At 43.9% G+C, this 20,030-nt stretch overlaps 1 protein-coding gene across 1 annotated transcript; it reads right to left on the bottom strand.

Annotated features, from left to right (window-relative positions):
* Window positions 1-11,925: 11,925 nt before the first annotated feature.
* On the bottom strand, window positions 11,926-19,410 carry wls (Wnt ligand secretion mediator). The gene is made up of 12 exons (XM_037276418.1): window positions 19,167-19,410; window positions 17,146-17,418; window positions 16,247-16,371; window positions 16,001-16,162; window positions 15,737-15,873; window positions 14,386-14,554; window positions 14,183-14,280; window positions 14,017-14,080; window positions 13,486-13,629; window positions 13,334-13,417; window positions 13,120-13,264; window positions 11,926-12,642 (listed from the first exon to the last, which is right to left on the bottom strand). Exons 1-12 carry the CDS (start codon window positions 19,270-19,272, stop codon window positions 12,533-12,535), a joined length of 1,617 nt encoding a protein of 538 aa, XP_037132313.1. The 5' UTR covers window positions 19,273-19,410; the 3' UTR covers window positions 11,926-12,532.
* Between the last annotated feature and the right edge of the window lie 620 nt (window positions 19,411-20,030).

Raw genomic sequence — 20,030 nt, 5'->3', positions numbered from 1 at the left:
AAATGAGCTGGTTATTACGCAGCAACGTTCATCAAGCTGAGCTGGAAAGACTTCAATGGCCCTGATGAATATGCATGCAAATTTGTTAATTAAGTTAATTATTCTGCTGAAAATTCATTTGTCTTCCCAAGGACGTTTCCGCGATGATTTTTTAACACGTTGCCATTAGTTATGCACGCCGCGGTGGAAAATCACTCGGTGGCTCACCTTTCGCAAAGTTACGACCAAGCCCCCCCGCCCAACCCCCCAAAAAAGGAGGAGAAGAAGGAAAGCAAGTACGCTATGCCAGGCAGAGCCCGTGGAACGTGCAGGTCGCAAGTAGACAGCAGCTGGTGCAGCCTGAGGACAAGGAGGGCAAAGCCAAAAAAAGGCCCAGTCTGCAGAATGGCTCCATGTGAGCTGGGGAAGGGGGTCGGTGCCAGTGCCTGGAAAATGTTTGTACATACATAAACACGTAATTGCACACAAAGAACAGTAAAAGAAGCACAGACGCGCATCTGTGGTTCTTGCGGTGCAATACGCGGTTTGACGTCATCCAAGCGGAGGACACGCCGGGCTATGGTTGTATGATGACGTCAGCATACAATACAATCGTTGAAAAGATTGTGTTACACAGCACGGTAAGTTCATTAGGACTCATGACATCACATTGTGTTTATTCCCTGACATATTATCTGGTTGTTGAAATGAAAAGTTAAGGCAGGGAATAGTTCAATCGGGAACATTATTTACAATTTAAAAAAAAAAATCAAACAACTGAAATAATGATTTGAAAAAAAAGAAAAGAAAAACAATGGCCAGATGGGGACATTTTCTATGGAGGATGCCGTGTTTGAGGCATCACATAACCAATCTTACTAGAGGCGTCTAAGCCTACCGGCCATGTCCAGATGTTTGATTCGATAATTAACTCTCCATGGTAGTTAATCGCTGTAGTTGTTTTTGTTTTTTTGACAAGGACCGTGTCTTGATCATTGGATATGACGTTTAGAAGCAGTTATTATATAGCCGTTATGGAAATACCGCCATTGAAATGACGACTGTGCGTTTTGTTTTGTTTTTTACAGAGGGTGCAGGGGGGGTTAGGGTTAGGGTTAGGGGCGCTCGGAAAATGTCTCGCTTATTCAGTGGACATCCGCCACGAATCACAGGATACAAAAACAATGGCTCGTACATTTGTTTTGGATTCCCGGAAGTTATCATTAGCAGCGTGTATCACACTGACCAGGCGATGGCGAGAGTGTGGCGTCAGTCTGTGAAAATGATCTCGCAACTAGTGTTGGCTCGTGAGTGAACGAATAACTTCCTAAAGTGATTCGTTCTTTTTTCAGTTCATATGACTTCAACCAGTAGGTGTCGGTAATGCGCATTGAAGCTGGTGCCACCTCGCCGTAAAACAAAACGAAGAAGAAAATGACGTACTTCCTGATCATGAACGAGTCTTGAATTGCATTTGCCGTTCCTTCACTGAACGGATTTGTGAGTGAACGAGTCAGTGAGTGAGAGTGCTTTGCATTTCCAGTTCATCGCGATAACGAACCAGTGAAGGAATGAATCCTGACTTTCCCGTTCGCGAACGAGTCAATGGTTGAAGTGCCTTCCTTTCCGTGCATCAACGGATCAGTCAGTGAAGGTGTTGCGTCGTCTCCCTCCTGGCGTGAACTATGTAAACCAGAATGTCGATTTACGATTTGCCAAGGAAAGAAAGGACCGCTCAGTGAAACCACTTCTTTTATGCACGTTTTCTCCAAGCTAACGGCTAACTCTATTGCATGAAGGGATGCGCCGTTATGCAAAAACGGGGAGATTATGCTTCTCTTTGGGTAATCTTGATTTTATAAATTAAAATGATCGTGAGCAGCAGCGGAGCCCCATTTCAACCCCTTACACTGAGTGCCAAGCAGGGAAGAAATGAGTAGCATTTTTATATTTTATATTTAGATCACTAAATGATTCCCGAGAGCGGCACCGCTGCTGCTCACTGCTCCCCTCTCCCCCAGGGGATGGATTAAGATCACACGGAGATGGGTTAAATGCAGAGGACAAATTTCAACCTAACCCAACCCTAACCCTAACTTTGGAAACCCTAGTCGAAAACCCTAACCCTAGTTTTGAAAGCCTAGTTAGAAACCCCAATCTTAGAAACCCTAAAAGTAGTTTGAAACCCTCGTTGGAAACCCTAACCCTAGCTTTAAAACCTAGTTTGAGACCCTAACCTTGGTTTAAAACCCTAGTCGGAAACCCTGAGCCTAGTTTGAAACCCTAATTAGCGATGGCAAAACTCCTTGGAAACCCTAGTCGGAAATCCTAACCCGAGTTTTGAAAGCCTAGTTAGAAACCCTAACCCTAACTCTAGTTTTGAAAGCCTAGTTAGTAACCCTAACCCCAACCCTAACCCTAACTTTGGAAACCCTAGTCGAAAACTCTAACCCTAGTTTTGAAAGCCTAGTTAGAAACCCCAATCTTAGAAACCCTAAAAGTAGTTTGAAACCCTCGTTGGAAACCCTAACCCTAGCTTTAAAACCTAGTTTGAGACCCTAACCTTGGTTTAAAACCCTAGTCGGAAACCCTGAGGCTAGTTTGAAACCCTAATTAGCGATGGCAAAACTCCTTGGAAACCCTAGTCGGAAACCCTAACCCGAGTTTTGAAAGCCTAGTTAGAAACCCTAACCCTAACCCTAACTCTAGTTTTGAAAGCCTAGTTAGTAACCCTAACCCTAACCCTAACCCTAACTTTGGAAACCCTAGTCGAAAACCCTAACCCTAGTTTTGAAAGCCTAGTTAGAAACCCCAATCTTAGAAACCCTAAAAGTAGTTTGAAACCCTCGTTGGAAACCCTAACCCTAGCTTTAAAACCTAGTTTGAGACCCTAACCTTGGTTTAAAACCCTAGTCGGAAACCCTGAGCCTAGTTTGAAACCCTAATTAGCGATGGCAAAACTCCTTGGAAACCCTAGTCGGAAACCCTAACCCGAGTTTTGAAAGCTTTGTTAGAAACCCTAACCCTAACCCTAACTCTAGTTTTGAAAGCCTAGTTAGTAACCCCAACCCTAACCCTAACCCTAACTTTAGAAACCCTAGTCGAAAACCCTAACCCTAGTTTTGAAAGCCTAGTTAGAAACCCCAATCTTAGAAACCCTAAAAGTAGTTTGAAACCCTCGTTGGAAACCCTAACCCTAGCTTTAAAACCTAGTTTGAGACCCTAACCTTGGTTTAAAACCCTAGTCGGAAACCCTGAGGCTAGTTTGAAACCCTAATTAGCGATGGCAAAACTCCTTGGAAACCCTAGTCGGAAACCCTAACCCGAGTTTTGAAAGCCTAGTTAGAAACCCTAACCCTAACCCTAACTCTAGTTTTGAAAGCCTAGTTAGTAACCCTAACCCCAACCCTAACCCTAACCCTAACTTTGGAAACCCTAGTCGAAAACCCTAACCCTAGTTTTGAAAGCCTAGTTAGAAACCCCAATCTTAGAAACCCTAAAAGTAGTTTGAAACCCTCGTTGGAAACCCTAACCCTAGCTTTAAAACCTAGTTTGAGACCCTAACCTTGGTTTAAAACCCTAGTCGGAAACCCTGAGCCTAGTTTGAAACCCTAATTAGCGATGGCAAAACTCCTTGGAAACCCTAGTCGGAAACCCTAACCCGAGTTTTGAAAGCTTTGTTAGAAACCCTAACCCTAACCCTAACTCTAGTTTTGAAAGCCTAGTTAGTAACCCCAACCCTAACCCTAACCCTAACTTTGGAAACCCTAGTCGAAAACCCTAACCCTAGTTTTGAAAGCCTAGTTAGAAACCCCAATCTTAGAAACCCTAAAAGTAGTTTGAAACCCTCGTTGGAAACCCTAACCCTAGCTTTAAAACCTAGTTTGAGACCCTAACCTTGGTTTAAAACCCTAGTCGGAAACCCTGAGCCTAGTTTGAAACCCTAATTAGCGATGGCAAAACTCCTTGGAAACCCTAGTCGGGAACCCTAACCCGAGTTTTGAAAGCCTAGTTAGAAACCCTAACCCTAACCCTAACTCTAGTTTTGAAAGCCTAGTTAGTAACCCTAACCCCAACCCTAACCCTAACTTTGGAAACCCTAGTCGAAAACCCTAACCCTAGTTTTGAAAGCCTAGTTAGAAACCCCAATCTTAGAAACCCTAAAAGTAGTTTGAAACCCTCGTTGGAAACCCTAACCCTAGCTTTAAAACCTAGTTTGAGACCCTAACCTTGGTTTAAAACCCTAGTCGGAAACCCTGAGCCTAGTTTGAAACCCTAATTAGCGATGGCAAAACTCCTTGGAAACCCTAGTCGGAAACCCTAACCCGAGTTTTGAAAGCCTAGTTAGAAACCCTAACCCTAACCCTAACTCTAGTTTTGAAAGCCTAGTTAGTAACCCTAACCCCAACCCTAACCCTAACCCTAACTTTGGAAACCCTAGTCGAAAACCCTAACCCTAGTTTTGAAAGCCTAGTTAGAAACCCCAATCTTAGAAACCCTAAAAGTAGTTTGAAACCCTCGTTGGAAACCCTAACCCTAGCTTTAAAACCTAGTTTGAGACCCTAACCTTGGTTTAAAACCCTAGTCGGAAACCCTGAGCCTAGTTTGAAACCCTAATTAGCGATGGCAAAACTCCTTGGAAACCCTAGTCGGGAACCCTAACCCGAGTTTTGAAAGCCTAGTTAGAAACCCTAACCCTAACCCTAACTCTAGTTTTGAAAGCCTAGTTAGTAACCCTAACCCCAACCCTAACCCTAACTTTGGAAACCCTAGTCGAAAACCCTAACCCTAGTTTTGAAAGCCTAGTTAGAAACCCCAATCTTAGAAACCCTAAAAGTAGTTTGAAACCCTCGTTGGAAACCCTAACCCTAGCTTTAAAACCTAGTTTGAGACCCTAACCTTGGTTTAAAACCCTAGTCGGAAACCCTGAGCCTAGTTTGAAACCCTAATTAGCGATGGCAAAACTCCTTGGAAACCCTAGTCGGAAACTCTAACCCGAGTTTTGAAAGCCTAGTTAGAAACCCTAACCCTAACCCTAACTCTAGTTTTGAAAGCCTAGTTAGTAACCCTAACCCCAACCCTAACCCTAACCCTAACTTTGGAAACCCTAGTCGAAAACCCTAACCCTAGTTTTGAAAGCCTAGTTAGAAACCCCAATCTTAGAAACCCTAAAAGTAGTTTGAAACCCTCGTTGGAAACCCTAACCCTAGCTTTAAAACCTAGTTTGAGACCCTAACCTTGGTTTAAAACCCTAGTCGGAAACCCTGAGCCTAGTTTGAAACCCTAATTAGCGATGGCAAAACTCCTTGGAAACCCTAGTCGGAAACCCTAACCCGAGTTTTGAAAGCCTAGTTAGAAACCCTAACCCTAACCCTAACTCTAGTTTTGAAAGCCTAGTTAGTAACCCTAACCCCAACCCTAACCCTAACCCTAACTTTGGAAACCCTAGTCGAAAACCCTAACCCTAGTTTTGAAAGCCTAGTTAGAAACCCCAATCTTAGAAACCCTAAAAGTAGTTTGAAACCCTCGTTGGAAACCCTAACCCTAGCTTTAAAACCTAGTTTGAGACCCTAACCTTGGTTTAAAACCCTAGTCGGAAACCCTGAGCCTAGTTTGAAACCCTAATTAGCGATGGCAAAACTCCTTGGAAACCCTAGTCGGGAACCCTAACCCGAGTTTTGAAAGCCTAGTTAGAAACCCTAACCCTAACCCTAACTCTAGTTTTGAAAGCCTAGTTAGTAACCCTAACCCCAACCCTAACCCTAACTTTGGAAACCCTAGTCGAAAACCCTAACCCTAGTTTTGAAAGCCTAGTTAGAAACCCCAATCTTAGAAACCCTAAAAGTAGTTTGAAACCCTCGTTGGAAACCCTAACCCTAGCTTTAAAACCTAGTTTGAGACCCTAACCTTGGTTTAAAACCCTAGTCGGAAACCCTGAGCCTAGTTTGAAACCCTAATTAGCGATGGCAAAACTCCTTGGAAACCCTAGTCGGGAACCCTAACCCGAGTTTTGAAAGCCTAGTTAGAAACCCTAACCCTAACCCTAACTCTAGTTTTGAAAGCCTAGTTAGTAACCCTAACCCCAACCCTAACCCTAACTTTGGAAACCCTAGTCGAAAACCCTAACCCTAGTTTTGAAAGCCTAGTTAGAAACCCCAATCTTAGAAACCCTAAAAGTAGTTTGAAACCCTCGTTGGAAACCCTAACCCTAGCTTTAAAACCTAGTTTGAGACCCTAACCTTGGTTTAAAACCCTAGTCGGAAACCCTGAGCCTAGTTTGAAACCCTAATTAGCGATGGCAAAACTCCTTGGAAACCCTAGTCGGAAACCCTAACCCGAGTTTTGAAAGCCTAGTTAGAAACCCTAACCCTAACCCTAACTCTAGTTTTGAAAGCCTAGTTAGTAACCCTAACCCCAACCCTAACCCTAACTTTGGAAACCCTAGTCGAAAACCCTAACCCTAGTTTTGAAAGCCTAGTTAGAAACCCCAATCTTAGAAACCCTAAAAGTAGTTTGAAACCCTCGTTGGAAACCCTAACCCTAGCTTTAAAACCTAGTTTGAGACCCTAACCTTGGTTTAAAACCCTAGTCGGAAACCCTGAGCCTAGTTTGAAACCCTAATTAGCGATGGCAAAACTCCTTGGAAACCCTAGTCGGAAACCCTAACCCGAGTTTTGAAAGCCTAGTTAGAAACCCTAACCCTAACTCTAGTTTTGAAAGCCTAGTTAGTAACCCTAACCCCAACCCTAACCCTAACCCTAACTTTGGAAACCCTAGTCGAAAACCCTAACCCTAGTTTTGAAAGCCTAGTTAGAAACCCCAATCTTAGAAACCCTAAAAGTAGTTTGAAACCCTCGTTGGAAACCCTAACCCTAGCTTTAAAACCTAGTTTGAGACCCTAACCTTGGTTTAAAACCCTAGTCGGAAACCCTGAGCCTAGTTTGAAACCCTAATTAGCGATGGCAAAACTCCTTGGAAACCCTAGTCGGAAACCCTAACCCGAGTTTTGAAAGCCTAGTTAGAAACCCTAACCCTAACTCTAGTTTTGAAAGCCGAGTTAGTAACCCTAACCCCAACCCTAACCCTAACTTTGGAAACCCTAGTCGAAAACTCTAACCCTAGTTTTGAAAGCCTAGTTAGAAACCCCAATCTTAGAAACCCTAAAAGTAGTTTGAAACCCTCGTTGGAAACCCTAACCCTAGCTTTAAAACCTAGTTTGAGACCCTAACCTTGGTTTAAAACCCTAGTCGGAAACCCTGAGGCTAGTTTGAAACCCTAATTAGCGATGGCAAAACTCCTTGGAAACCCTAGTCGGAAACCCTAACCCGAGTTTTGAAAGCCTAGTTAGAAACCCTAACCCTAACCCTAACTCTAGTTTTGAAAGCCTAGTTAGTAACCCTAACCCCAACCCTAACCCTAACCCTAACTTTGGAAACCCTAGTCGAAAACCCTAACCCTAGTTTTGAAAGCCTAGTTAGAAACCCCAATCTTAGAAACCCTAAAAGTAGTTTGAAACCCTCGTTGGAAACCCTAACCCTAGCTTTAAAACCTAGTTTGAGACCCTAACCTTGGTTTAAAACCCTAGTCGGAAACCCTGAGCCTAGTTTGAAACCCTAATTAGCGATGGCAAAACTCCTTGGAAACCCTAGTCGGAAACCCTAACCCGAGTTTTGAAAGCTTTGTTAGAAACCCTAACCCTAACCCTAACTCTAGTTTTGAAAGCCTAGTTAGTAACCCCAACCCTAACCCTAACTTTGGAAACCCTAGTCGAAAACCCTAACCCTAGTTTTGAAAGCCTAGTTAGAAACCCCAATCTTAGAAACCCTAAAAGTAGTTTGAAACCCTCGTTGGAAACCCTAACCCTAGCTTTAAAACCTAGTTTGAGACCCTAAACCTTGGTTTAAAACCCTAGTCGGAAACCCTGAGCCTAGTTTGAAACCCTAATTAGCGATGGCAAAACTCCTTGGAAACCCTAGTCGGAAACCCTAACCCGAGTTTTGAAAGCCTAGTTAGAAACCCTAACCCTAACCCTAACTCTAGTTTTGAAAGCCTAGTTAGTAACCCTAACCCTAACCCTCTAACCCTAGCTCTAACCCTAACCCTAGCTCCAACCCTAGCTCTAACCCTAGCTCTAACCCTAGCTGTAACCCTAACCCTAGCCCTAACCCTAACCCTAACCCTAACCCTAACCCTAGCTCTAACCCTAACCCTAGCTCCAACCCTAGCTCTAACCCTAACCCTAGCTCCAACCCTAGCTCTAACCCTAGCTCTAACCCTAGTCTAACCCTAGCTCTAACCCTAACCCTAGCTCTAACCCTAGCTCTAACACTAACCCTAGCTCTAACCCTAACCCTAGCTCTAACCCTAGCTCTAACCCTAGTCTAACCCTAACCCTAGCTCTAACCCTAACCCTAGCTCCAACCCTAGCTCTAACCCTAACCCTAGCTGTAACCTTAACCCTAGCTCTAACCCTAGCTCTAACCCTAACCCTAGCTCCAACCCTAGCTCTAACCCTAACCCTAGCTCTAACCCTAGCTGTAACCCTAACCCTAGCCCTAACCCTAACCTTAGCTCCAACCCTAACCCTAGCTCTAACCCTAGCTCTAACCCTAACCCTAGCTGTAACCTTAACCCTAGCTCTAACCCTAACCCTAGCTCTAACCCTAGCTCTAACCCTAACCCTAGCTGTAACCTTAACCCTAGCTCTAACCCTAGCTCCAACCCTAACCCTAGCTCTAACCCTAGCTCTAACCCTAACCCTAGCTCTAACCCTAGCTCTAACCCTAACCCTAGCTCCAAGCACGGGAAGGAAGGCACTTCAACCATTGACTCGTTCGCGAACGGGAAAGTCAGGATTCATTCCCTCACTGGTTCGTTCTCGCGATGAACTGGAAATGCAAAGCACTCTCACTCACTGACTCGTTCACTCACAAATCCGTTCAGTGAAGGAACGGCAAATGCAATTCAAGACTCGTTCATGAACAGGAAGTACGTCATTTTCTTCTTCGTTTTGTTTTATGGCGAGGTGGCACCAGCTTCAATGCGCATTACCGACACCTACTGGTTGAAGTCATATGAACTGAAAAAAGAACGAATCACTTTAGGAAGTTATTCGTTCACTCTCGTTCACTGAAAAGATTCGTTCTTTTGAACAAATCGTTCACTCACGAGCCAACACTAAACGGAACGGATCTGTGAGCCAACGAGTCAGTGAGTGAGTGATTTGCATTTCCAGTTGATCGCGAGAACGGATGAGTTCGCGAACGTGTCAACGGGTCAACTGCCTTCCTTCCCATGCGTGCATCAACGGATCAGTCAGTGAAGGTGTTGCGTCGTCTCCCTCCTGGCGTGAACTATGTAAGCCAGAATGTCGATTTGCGATTTGGCAAGGAAAGAAAGAACCGCTCACTGAAACACCACTCCTTTTATGCACGTTTTCTCCAAGCTAACGGCTAACTGTATTGCATGAAGGGATGCGCCGTCATGCAACAACGGGGAGATTATGCTTCTCTTTGGGTAATCTTGATTTTATAACACTTAAAATACCGTGTATGCATATATACGCCTAAATATTGTTATCCAATATATCTACTGCAATTTCACATTAGATTGCTGGTTTAAAATTTACTTTTATTATTACTATTATTTTAATAATCACTTAAAATAACGTGTATGCATATATACGCCTAAATATTGTTATCCAATATATCTACTGCAATTTCACATTAGATTGCTGGTTTAAAATTTACTTTTATTATTATTATTATTTTAATAAACATTAAAACCTGTTAAAACTTGTCTGGTGTTTTATTCCTTGTTTTTATTTTTTTGGGCATGAAAATAAAAATCTGACATTTGGTTAACTGCTTTATATGACAATCTGTATATGTGTTTTACGTTGTGTAATGTGTTGGTGTCCCCCAAAATAAAGACCAAGTTGTCAAATACATATTCTTGACACGTACAAAAAATGCTTAAAGTTATTAGGTACATCTGAAAATGATGGTGTACCTAATGGAGTGTCCGTGTGACGTCACAGATCAACCAGCCAATCAGGAGGTGGGGGTGAGGGCGGGTGTGGCACTTTTCACTTTCAGTTAAGCTTTGGCCATGATTTTTCCCTAATGAACTGGCCTGTTATTAGGTACACTTGAAAATGGCGGTGTACCTAATGGAGTGTCCATGTGACGTCACAGATCAACCAGCCAATCAGAAAGTGGGGGTGAGGGCGGGTGTGGCACTTTTCACTTTCAGTTAAGCTTTGGCCATGATTTTTCCCTAATGAACTGGCCTGTTATTAGGTACACTTGAAAATGGTGGTGTACCTAATGGAGTGTCCGTGTGACGTCACAGATCAACCAGCCAATCAGAAAGTGGGGGTGAGGGCGGGTGTGGCACTTTTCACTTTCAGTTAAGCTTTGGCCATGATTTTTCCCTAATGAACTGGCCTGTTATTAGGTACACTTGAAAATGGCGGTGTACCTAATGGAGTGTCCGTGTGACGTCACAGATCAACCAGCCAATCAGAAAGTGGGGGTGAGGGCGGGTGTGGCACTTTTCACTTAAACCAGGGGTGTCGACCTCCAGTGCTCGAGGGGCCGCGTTCCAACATGTTTTCCAAGTTAACCTCGTTAAGCGCACCTGCGTGAAAAGTTTTAGCCACTTTCACGTTCTGCAGGAGCTAAAACTTTTCACGCAGGTGCACTTAACGAGGGAATCACAAGGACACTCCATTAGGTACACCGCCATTTTCAAGTGTACCTAATAACAGGCCCCTTTATTAGGGAAGTATCATGGTCAAAGGTCACAGGTGTCAAGCTCTAGTCCTTGGGGCCGCGTTCCAATATGTTTTGCAAGTTACCCTCGTTAAGTGCACCTGCGTGAAAAGTTTTAGCCACTTTCACGTTCTGCAGGAGCTAAAACTTTTCACGCAGGTGTGTTTAACGAGGGTAACTTGGAAAACATATTGGAACGCGGCCCTAAGGACTAGAGCTTGACACCTGTGACCTTTGACCATGATATTTCCCTAATAAAGCGGCCTGTTATTAGGTACACTTGAAAATGGCGGTGTACCTAATGGAGTGTCCGTGTGATTCCCTCGTTAAGTGCACCTGCGTGAAAAGTTTTAGCTCCTGCGGAACGTGAAAGGGGCTAAAACTTTTCACGCAGGTGTGTTTAACGAGGGTAACTTGGAAAACATATTGGAACGCGGCCCCGAGGACTAGAGCTTGACACCTGTGACCTTTGACCATGATATTTCCCTAATAAAGCGGCCTATTAGGTACACTTGAAAATGGCGGTGTACCTAATGGAGTGTCCGTGTGATTCCCTCGTTAAGTGCACCTGCGTGAAAAGTTTTAGCTCCTGTAGAACGTGAAAATGACCAAAAACTTTTCCCGCAGGTGCACTTAACGAGGGTAACTTGGAAAACATATTGGAACGCGGCCCCGAGGACTAGAGCTTGACACCTGTGACCTTTGACCATGATATTTCCCTAATAAAGTGGCCTGTTATTAGGTACACTGTCGACCTCCAGTCGTTCATTTGTTTTGGATTCCCAGAAGTTATCATTGGCAGCATTTCTAATACTGACCAGGAGATGGCGAGAGTGTGGCGTCTTGAGACACTATAGTGTTCTGTAATAAGTACACAGACTGATGTCATTCTATTCCTCATCAAGAATGCAGTTACATTTACTTGAATGCACATAGTACAGTGGCTTAGCACATCTGAATTACAGGGCTCAAGTTTCAGGTTCTCTTTGCACACGTTTTCTCCAGATGCTCCCGCATTCTCAAAAGATGTTGAGCTCATTCATATTTTAGGATGTCAATGCCTGTGTTTGTCGAGGTCCTCTGGCTGACTGACGACCAGTCCAGGATGGAAACACTTCAGCTAAGGTGTGACACTCAAGAGGACAAACACTGTAGAAAATGAATAGATGCACGCAGTTAAGTAAAAGTACTTTTATTTAAATTACAATAAAAAAAACATGACATTTAATCAGACTACTGGCAACTTCTAAACTCTTAACATGATAGAGCTTGATACATGTTTTTGAAGTTGGGAAACACTATAAAAAATAGGCTGTGATCTGTACATTTTCCCAAATATAAAAAAAATGTAATGATGTGTCACGTGATTTACTTGGTATGGAAGAGATTAGTGACAGGTTATACGGCCTTCACTATGAAATTATTAGAAGATAGAACATGAAGTGGCAGCATAGCATCCCTCCAGCGGAAAAAGAATAAATGTAACAATATGAACTAATTGATCAATGAAGCAGCTTTCATGTACCCAACTTGGTGTCAAAAGAGTGCAACATTTAAAATCGTATAACACTATACAGCAAGTATGGAAATGTATCCAACATGAAATGACTTGTTGACAATACTGCAGATCAACAGGCTGGCGACTGAAAGGTTCATGCAAGGTGGCCAGGCACGGTTGGGTCAGGTTGCTCGGGTAACTTATGTACAACATGTCGGTGGGGAAAGGGGGCAGTTGGAACAGTAGGTAATAAAGGGTGGCTGTCAAAGATGATGCGGTGCTACTCTTGGGCTTCTTTTCCAGTCATCTTGTAGATCTCAGTGGGACCGTCGACGTGAGTGATGGTCGTAGTCAGCTGGATGTCTTCGCCGCTGCTTGCTGCAGTATCGCCTGCATAAACAGATACGGCCAAAGTTTTGGAGTCCAGGAAATACTTACAGGAGAGAGATTGGTACAAAAGTTTGCCTTTTTTTGCAGCCGATGACTCGACAGAACGAAAGGCTAAGTGGAGTAAATCAACACGGTGGTGCGAAACACGCATCTCATCAGGCTGGTTGATGCATTTTTGGGAAAGCCTCCAAAAAATGTCAATGCTTCCAATTGGTCTCTGACACTGAATTGTGAGAGATGAATGCTTTTCATTACTCGCTAAACTTACTGTTGCCTTACTTTGAGAGCCTGGAAGGAAGCCACTGAATTCCTACTTTCCAAAAAAAATCCCCCACCAAATGATTCATTTTGTTAACACTTGCTGTGTTTCAAATACCCCAAACTAAATGGAGAGAGATTCCAGCCTTGAATTGACTTATTAAGTATCCCGGGGAGGGAAAGACCACATAAGCATTCTTATTCAAGAAATGTCGTTACCGGTGATGCTTTGTCGCTTGTGAGAGGGGGCGTACAAGAACATGATGGCGAATACGTAGAGATTCCACATTCCGTAGATACCCGTGAAGAAGGCACTGTTCACCTCAACGGTGTGTTCCCCCCAGTGCCAGTGACCCTCATTCACCTGGACAAACATATCATCTGCTGTTAATAAACACAACGGAAAGGGCAACTTGATCATCATACCACCTACCTGACTGATGATGAAGAAGATGACAGTCATGGCGGCACAGGCCAACGTGACCAACATGAGGAATTTGAAACGAAAAATCAAACCCTGAAAATGAGAGCGTGGTTATTATTTTCTGAGCCCAAATGGGAAAAAACAATGGCGACAATACCAACCTCGTAGTGCAGGCGTCTGGCCTTGGACATGGCAGGCAGTGAAGACCTCTTACCACTGATGTTGCGGAAGACTTGGAAAACCATGAAGCAAAGGAAGAGGAAGTAGAGGCAAGCGCAGATCCCGGCTACTATTATGAAAGCCATCTGAGCAAGCGGCAGTCAAGGGAAGAACAGCTTCACTTCGCTAGCTAGCTAGCTAACCATTTCATGCATCCGCAAGGGTTTCCCATCAGGGACTGGGGAAAAAGTGACATTTTGGCACTAGTATTTTAGTATAAGATGTTAATTCTAGCAAGCGCCAAAAATAAACAAGAACAAAAACCATCCATTCTCGGCTGGTGCCAACATATGGCGTTAGTGAATTAATTAGTCCTCCTCTTATTAGTCAAGGGAACTCATCTGTGTGAAAACAACAAGAAACCAAGAAAAATGTAGTGAACCTTCAAAAAGCAAAGGTGTCCCTTTAATTATGTACATATATTTCGAAGCAGATGAGAGACTCTATCAAAGCCGAAATATGGTTTTGGATACAGCCAGCTCAGTCCCGACATCAGATGCCCAGATGCTGTAGAAGGGGTTTGTTAACTGGACACCTCTGGTCAAAAGGAACAAAACAGTGGATTTATTTCCGACCATATACTGTATAATACAAAGCGGATATTTCACGTTCATCCATTTTAAAATAATACTTTCTCACCTCTCACACATGTCGAAGATGAAGAGACAGAACGACCCAAACACGATGGGCCCGACTTGTTTCCAATACACTGAGAAACGATTCCTCTCCGTTTGGTCCTGAAAGAAGAAAGCAAAATAGATTTGTTCAACATGACACGTCAGCAAGCAAGAGTTGAGCCAAGCTTAAAAAAAAAAAAAAATGTTGAGAGCCAGGCACAGTACCATGAGGTGCTCTCCGCAGAAGATGATCCAGAAGGAAAGCAACATGGAGTAGAAAATGCCTTGTCGGATGTCTCCAAAAAGCAACATCCAGGTCCAGTTGAAGCCAATGGAGAACCACTCCACTGGGATGTTGATGAACGTCATGGAGATGCCCAGAGCAAAGATCACTCTGCAAGAGTAAAACATTTTTATTTTTTCATTAAAAACAATCAAAAAGAACTGGAAACTGAAAACATTCTACCTCCTCTCCCTGAAATCCTAAAATAAATGAATTAAAGTTTCAACGAGACCAAACGGAGATTGGTTTTGTGGTCTCAGCACGTCCCAACATGCCACCAGCAGATTATAAAATAAATAATTACAGCCTTTGTGGGAAGACCTCCAGCGTGAACGCATCTGGGTTAACCTGCTATCAGAAATCTTTCTATAATATGAAACTGAATCGACACACTGGAAATACTGAAGAAAGCTAACCATCAGGACATTCAGGGTCAGGTGGACACTTCGAAGTAATAGAAGTTGCTAACTCATTGGCCTCAGCAAGGCTTTATGAAGTGAACAAGTGAAACCTGACTCGGGTGGTATGCGAGGAATGTGCCCCGCGCAAAACTAACAGAGTGAAGAGCACGCTGCGGGTGTGTGTGTGCGTGTGTGTGTAGCCATGAAGGTTTGAAGAGTGTTTTGGACACATGAAATGCAGAAGGGAAAATCCCAGTGGAAGGAAATTAACTTGTCTTTGACACACATTTTAAGTGTAGGACCGCAAAAAGCTTTGGGTACAAGTCCCACTTTCCAAAGAGCTCATTGGGGAAAACAAGCCGTGAGTCACCGCGAGCAAAAAAGAGACCCTGACTGACTGACTGGCTGGCTGGCGAGTGTGTGTGCGTGTGTGTGTGTATAGTCTGTCAGTTGAGTGCCAGCAGATTTTTTGTAACGTGTTTCACACTTCACTAGGCTCCATTGCTAAAGTGGCAGCATGACAGAACCGTCAAAACTGGCTTTTTGGGGGCATTCATTATGTGTGTTCGGAGTTATCATAACATTCAGTTTTTAAAGTTTCTTCAGTTCATCAGCAAAAAAAAATAAAAATCAAAATGATGTAAAAAGGAGGTGACTATGAGCGACTTTGTTTGCTCGTCACCTGACTGGTGAAGTTACGTAAACGCAATGCGCCTCAGACGCGCTTCTCTGACTGACCTTAGTGAAGTGCGCAGACTTTGCATGACCCACTTGCAAAATTTCATTCATAGTTAATATGCAGCCTAACGCGGCGGGCGGTGCCTTGCGAGGAAACGATTCTGGCTGCAGCACAATGAAAAAATAACGCCGCCTTGAGGATCATTGGCCTTACTTCTCCAGCAGCACAGGAGGTCTCGTCATGAGCGTGATGCGCCTCCAGTACCATATCATGATGATGAGGATGCTGGGTGTGAGGAACGTCTTCATGGCAAACCAAACCTTAGTGAAGCCGCCATTTTGGTGGATGCCCTTGGAACAGAAAACAAGGCGATACATGCGGGGAAAACTCTCACGTCCAAAGAATCCTTCTAGGAAGCTACGCGAGAAGAACAATGTGCGCTCCTCACATTGAAGTGGCAATAAGAAGTCGACTTACAACCAAGCGAATGTCCTTGATTTCTCCGATGCCCACGTTGATCTTCTTGCGCTCATTGACCGGCAGACGAACGTTGAGAAGATAGTACTTGTGGGCCACGCTGCCGACCTCCATGAAGGGCAGGAGGTCACACTCGTAGTAACGGCCCTCGTTTTCAAAAGTCTGGAAAAGGCACACACACACGGTCATGCATCTGAAAACCAAGTACAATCTGTAATAATAATAAAAAAATCAATTCAAACTTACCTTGGAAGTGGTGAAGTTGCAGCTGAGCTTCCGTTGTTCAAATGAGTGCGCCATCTCGGTCCACTCGCTGACTGTATCATCTCTGTAGGCCAGGCCCACGTCAACGGTGACCATGGCTCCGTCCTCTGGACACAAAATTAATAGCTGCTTTGAACCCAAGCTCACTTGGTAAACTGTTTAGTGGTCCAAACTCAAAAAAACAGTAAGGTCAGCCCGGGATATGAGCTCACTTCACGCAACATTCCACTGGGGTCCAGTGGCCATCGCCACGGAAACTAAGCCTCCTCAACAGCTGTGTTGTTGCTGGAGCTCGGCCAAAGGGTGCTGCAGGTGGGTGGAACTCATAATGAGGGTAAAGCTCTTCTTTGGCACGACACGGTGATCCAGACATGGTTGTTGACCAAGGCGATGGCTTGCCAGGCAGAATTTTCTAATCTCTCGTTAATTATGCTGAAGAGTTGCCCGTTACCGTGGCATGACTGTTTAGACAAGCGAGGCCACAGAGGTTGGCTCGTAAAGAATGACAAGCATTCAAACTTTTTTTTTGTTCACGACATTGTTGCCCTCCAGAAATCCTCAAGAAATGTGATACTCAAGAGCAGCATGTGAATTTATGCGTCAAATCAGTGCATAGTCAATAAAGACGGGAGTTATTTAAAGCCTGTGTGCCCTGCTGGAGTGTTACAAAGTGACGCGTCCTGAACTCCACCACCCTGAACAAGAGTGCTGACGTGGAGTTTACAATAAACACTCGGGTTGGAGGACAATTAGAGCAACTCAAATACAAATAACTGCAATAGTCCGGACTAATAAAAGTGACAATGTCGAAATGAAATGACTCTTGTAATAAAAGCCTCATGTCTGTGGAGTGATGACATCATCAAGGACGTGTTTGTCACCTATCTGGTTGTACATCTTGAAGGCGATGTCAAACTGCAAGATGACCAGCATGAACTGGAACCAGGGGCTCATCTCCTTGTTGGGCAGAGGAATGTGGACGGCAAACACAATGTTGTTGGCCTCAATCATCTTAGCCGGGGCCTCGTCAAAGGAGCGGATTTTGTCGCATTGATTGGGACCCCATGGCATGAACCATTTGGCTTCCTGCCGGTGCTTGGCGGTGTCCACGCATTTGGTGGCCAGGTAATGGATTGCCGTGGTGGGGCTGGGAGCTGAGAAGACACAGAGAGCAGAGGTTAACATTTGTTTCAAATCTTTCTTGTGGACCATCATTTCTAATTTTGTCATGGGCCGTAATGTTAGATTCATTGATGCGCGAATCAACAAAGACAACTCAAGTCCATCTTTTCAGAACCACATGATTTCAGTTCTTGCCATTTTATTTAGAGTATCTCAAACCGTGATTGTAGGCTAATACAATTGCAGATGTGGGCGCTACTATTTTCAAAGACACCAAAGTGAGTCAAATCCAGTTATCTGAATCCCCTTGGAGTTCAATTATCTAGTGACCCCCGATCCCAGCGGCGGCTTCAGAGTCCACAACAGTGTGTCCAGAATAATGGCCATCCCCGCAGCTCGCCAACCCCATGCCTGCTCTAGCCGTTTGTTGGGAAACGAGGGTGCGGGGGGCCCCTTTCTACCTAATTGTCCCCGGTGCCCCGGGGCCACCGAGCAAACACAAAGGAATCCGGTGTCATTAAAAGCATCTTAGCCAGACGGGAACCAAACGGGCTAATTTGTCAGCAAGAGGGACGTTTGCAGATTAAACCGGTATACAGGAAAGCTCTTCAAATGGGCTCAACTTGTGTGTGTTCCGCATGAGCGTGGGTGGATTTGAAGAAATTTGACAGTGAACCTAACACAGCCCCCTGAAGACGGACGGGGATGGAACTTTAGCAGCCGTGTGCGTGTCCCCGTGCTTCGATGCAGCTAAAAGTAGAGGCAAAACACGAAAGCACTGCCTGGGAGGCCACTGGGATTTGGGGAGAGTGAGATCCACACAAGGTGGGGGTTAGCGGAAGGTAGAGATGCTGCCTGAGGCCTCGCACAGCACAGACATGGATGGCATGAGGGAGGAGGGGTAAAGAGGATTGCGAGAATTTGGATCAAAGAATTCAAACATAAAAAATGGCTGGCTGTAATTTATTATGTGATGGCAAGCAGATGTTCGCTACAATCTTTAATGTATGCTTGTTTTGCAACTAATACATATGAGAGTTTAGCATGAGTTTTTCTTTTCCTTAAATTTAACATGAGCACCAGCAAACAACTTGAGCCACCCAGGAATTACAATAATATAATATATAATCAATATATTTCTTTCAAATTCAATTTCCTACCCTTCCACAAATCGACAGTGGAGAAAACGATGCATTTACTAATTTGGTCCATTATTTATTTTTAATTAATGCAAAGATAAGACTACAGAAATCAGATATTTTCTGTGGAAAAGCTCAAATTCTGAGCATTTGGAGCATTTTCAATTCAAAAAAGTGATCTAAACGATTGAGAAATCATTGACTAATTTGATAATCGATTGGTTGTCGATAGATTTTTCTAGAATGTTTCAGTTATCATTCGCTAATTTGGGATTTCTTTGTCAGTTCACAATGTTAGAAAAGCTATCTAAACTTCTTACATGTACTTTCACTACATCTTCCCTGTTTTTTTTTTTTTTTTTTTTAAAGTTTTTAAGTCCCTAGTGGAGTGTAGAGAAGAACATAGCAGTGATTTAGCTAAAAGTTCCGTGCTGCGTTTAAAGGCCAGGCTAAAGAAGGGGAACGAACACGCAGCGCGTACAATCTTTTCTTTGTCAGAAAAAAAAAACACCGCGTATTAACACTGCCATGGAGGCACAACTACCTAACTTTGCGCTTTCGTCATTTTGCATTCGACACTGAAAAGAGAATCATAAACGTGAGCGATAAGGAGGTAGGAGGAGGGGGCGAAAAAAACTTACCAATTAACCCACCGACCATGAAAGCGAACGCCTGGAACAAAAGCAGTATAACTCCCACGATCACCAACTTTTTGGTGCTCATGTTCTCGATAATTGCCCCCGCCATCGTGATGGAGGGTTAAAATAGACAATGTGGCTCCTCAAAAGAGACGAAGTCGTTGCATCCGCGACGAGTGTGAGAAGGTAGCAAAGTAGCGGCTCGCTTCCGCCGCTCCAGTTTTGCCTTTCAACTTCGAAGGAAGAAAAAGAGGGGGGGGGGGGGGGGGGGGTGTCACATGACCGCGCTCGGATTTATCCCCTGTGAGGAGCAGAGCGCGCCGCCGCATTACATTATCCAGGTTAGCATGCCACTGGATGTTTGTCATAGCGTGCTTGTTGTGTCGCTCCTATTTAAAGAGGCTTGCTCCAAGTGCCTTCTCATTTTGTTTTGTACTTGAGCCATTCACTAACAGCTTCACCAAATTTGACAGCTGCTTCCTATCCATCACCATCAATTTTTTTTTTTTTTTTTGCATTACAGTACAATTATCCTACTGAGACTATTTACAAAGTCACCTATTCACAGTCCCTTCCTTGGATCCTGTTTGGCTACTCTTTTTGAAATGCAGAAAGATGCCACAAGATGGCGCCAAAGTCATGCGTTAATAGGAACATAGTACAATTTGTGAATCTGTGTTCTGGACTGCGATTATGGGCTGCATTTATAGATTGTAATTGGTATTCATTGTCCTGTCAGATCAGGGGCCAGTATAATCCAAACACAAATGGAAATGCATTTCACTCTAATGTTGTTTTCCACAGAGAATAAAAATGTGTAATGTCAGTCTACATCTGTTGCTGCACCATTTGTGTTTAAATAGCCAC

Source organism: Syngnathus acus, chromosome 17, assembly GCF_901709675.1.
Source record: "Syngnathus acus chromosome 17, fSynAcu1.2, whole genome shotgun sequence".
Classification (NCBI taxonomy): domain Eukaryota; kingdom Metazoa; phylum Chordata; class Actinopteri; order Syngnathiformes; family Syngnathidae; genus Syngnathus; species Syngnathus acus.
The sequence above is the reverse complement of the archived record's forward strand: the minus strand, read 5'-3'. Positions and strand labels throughout refer to the sequence as shown.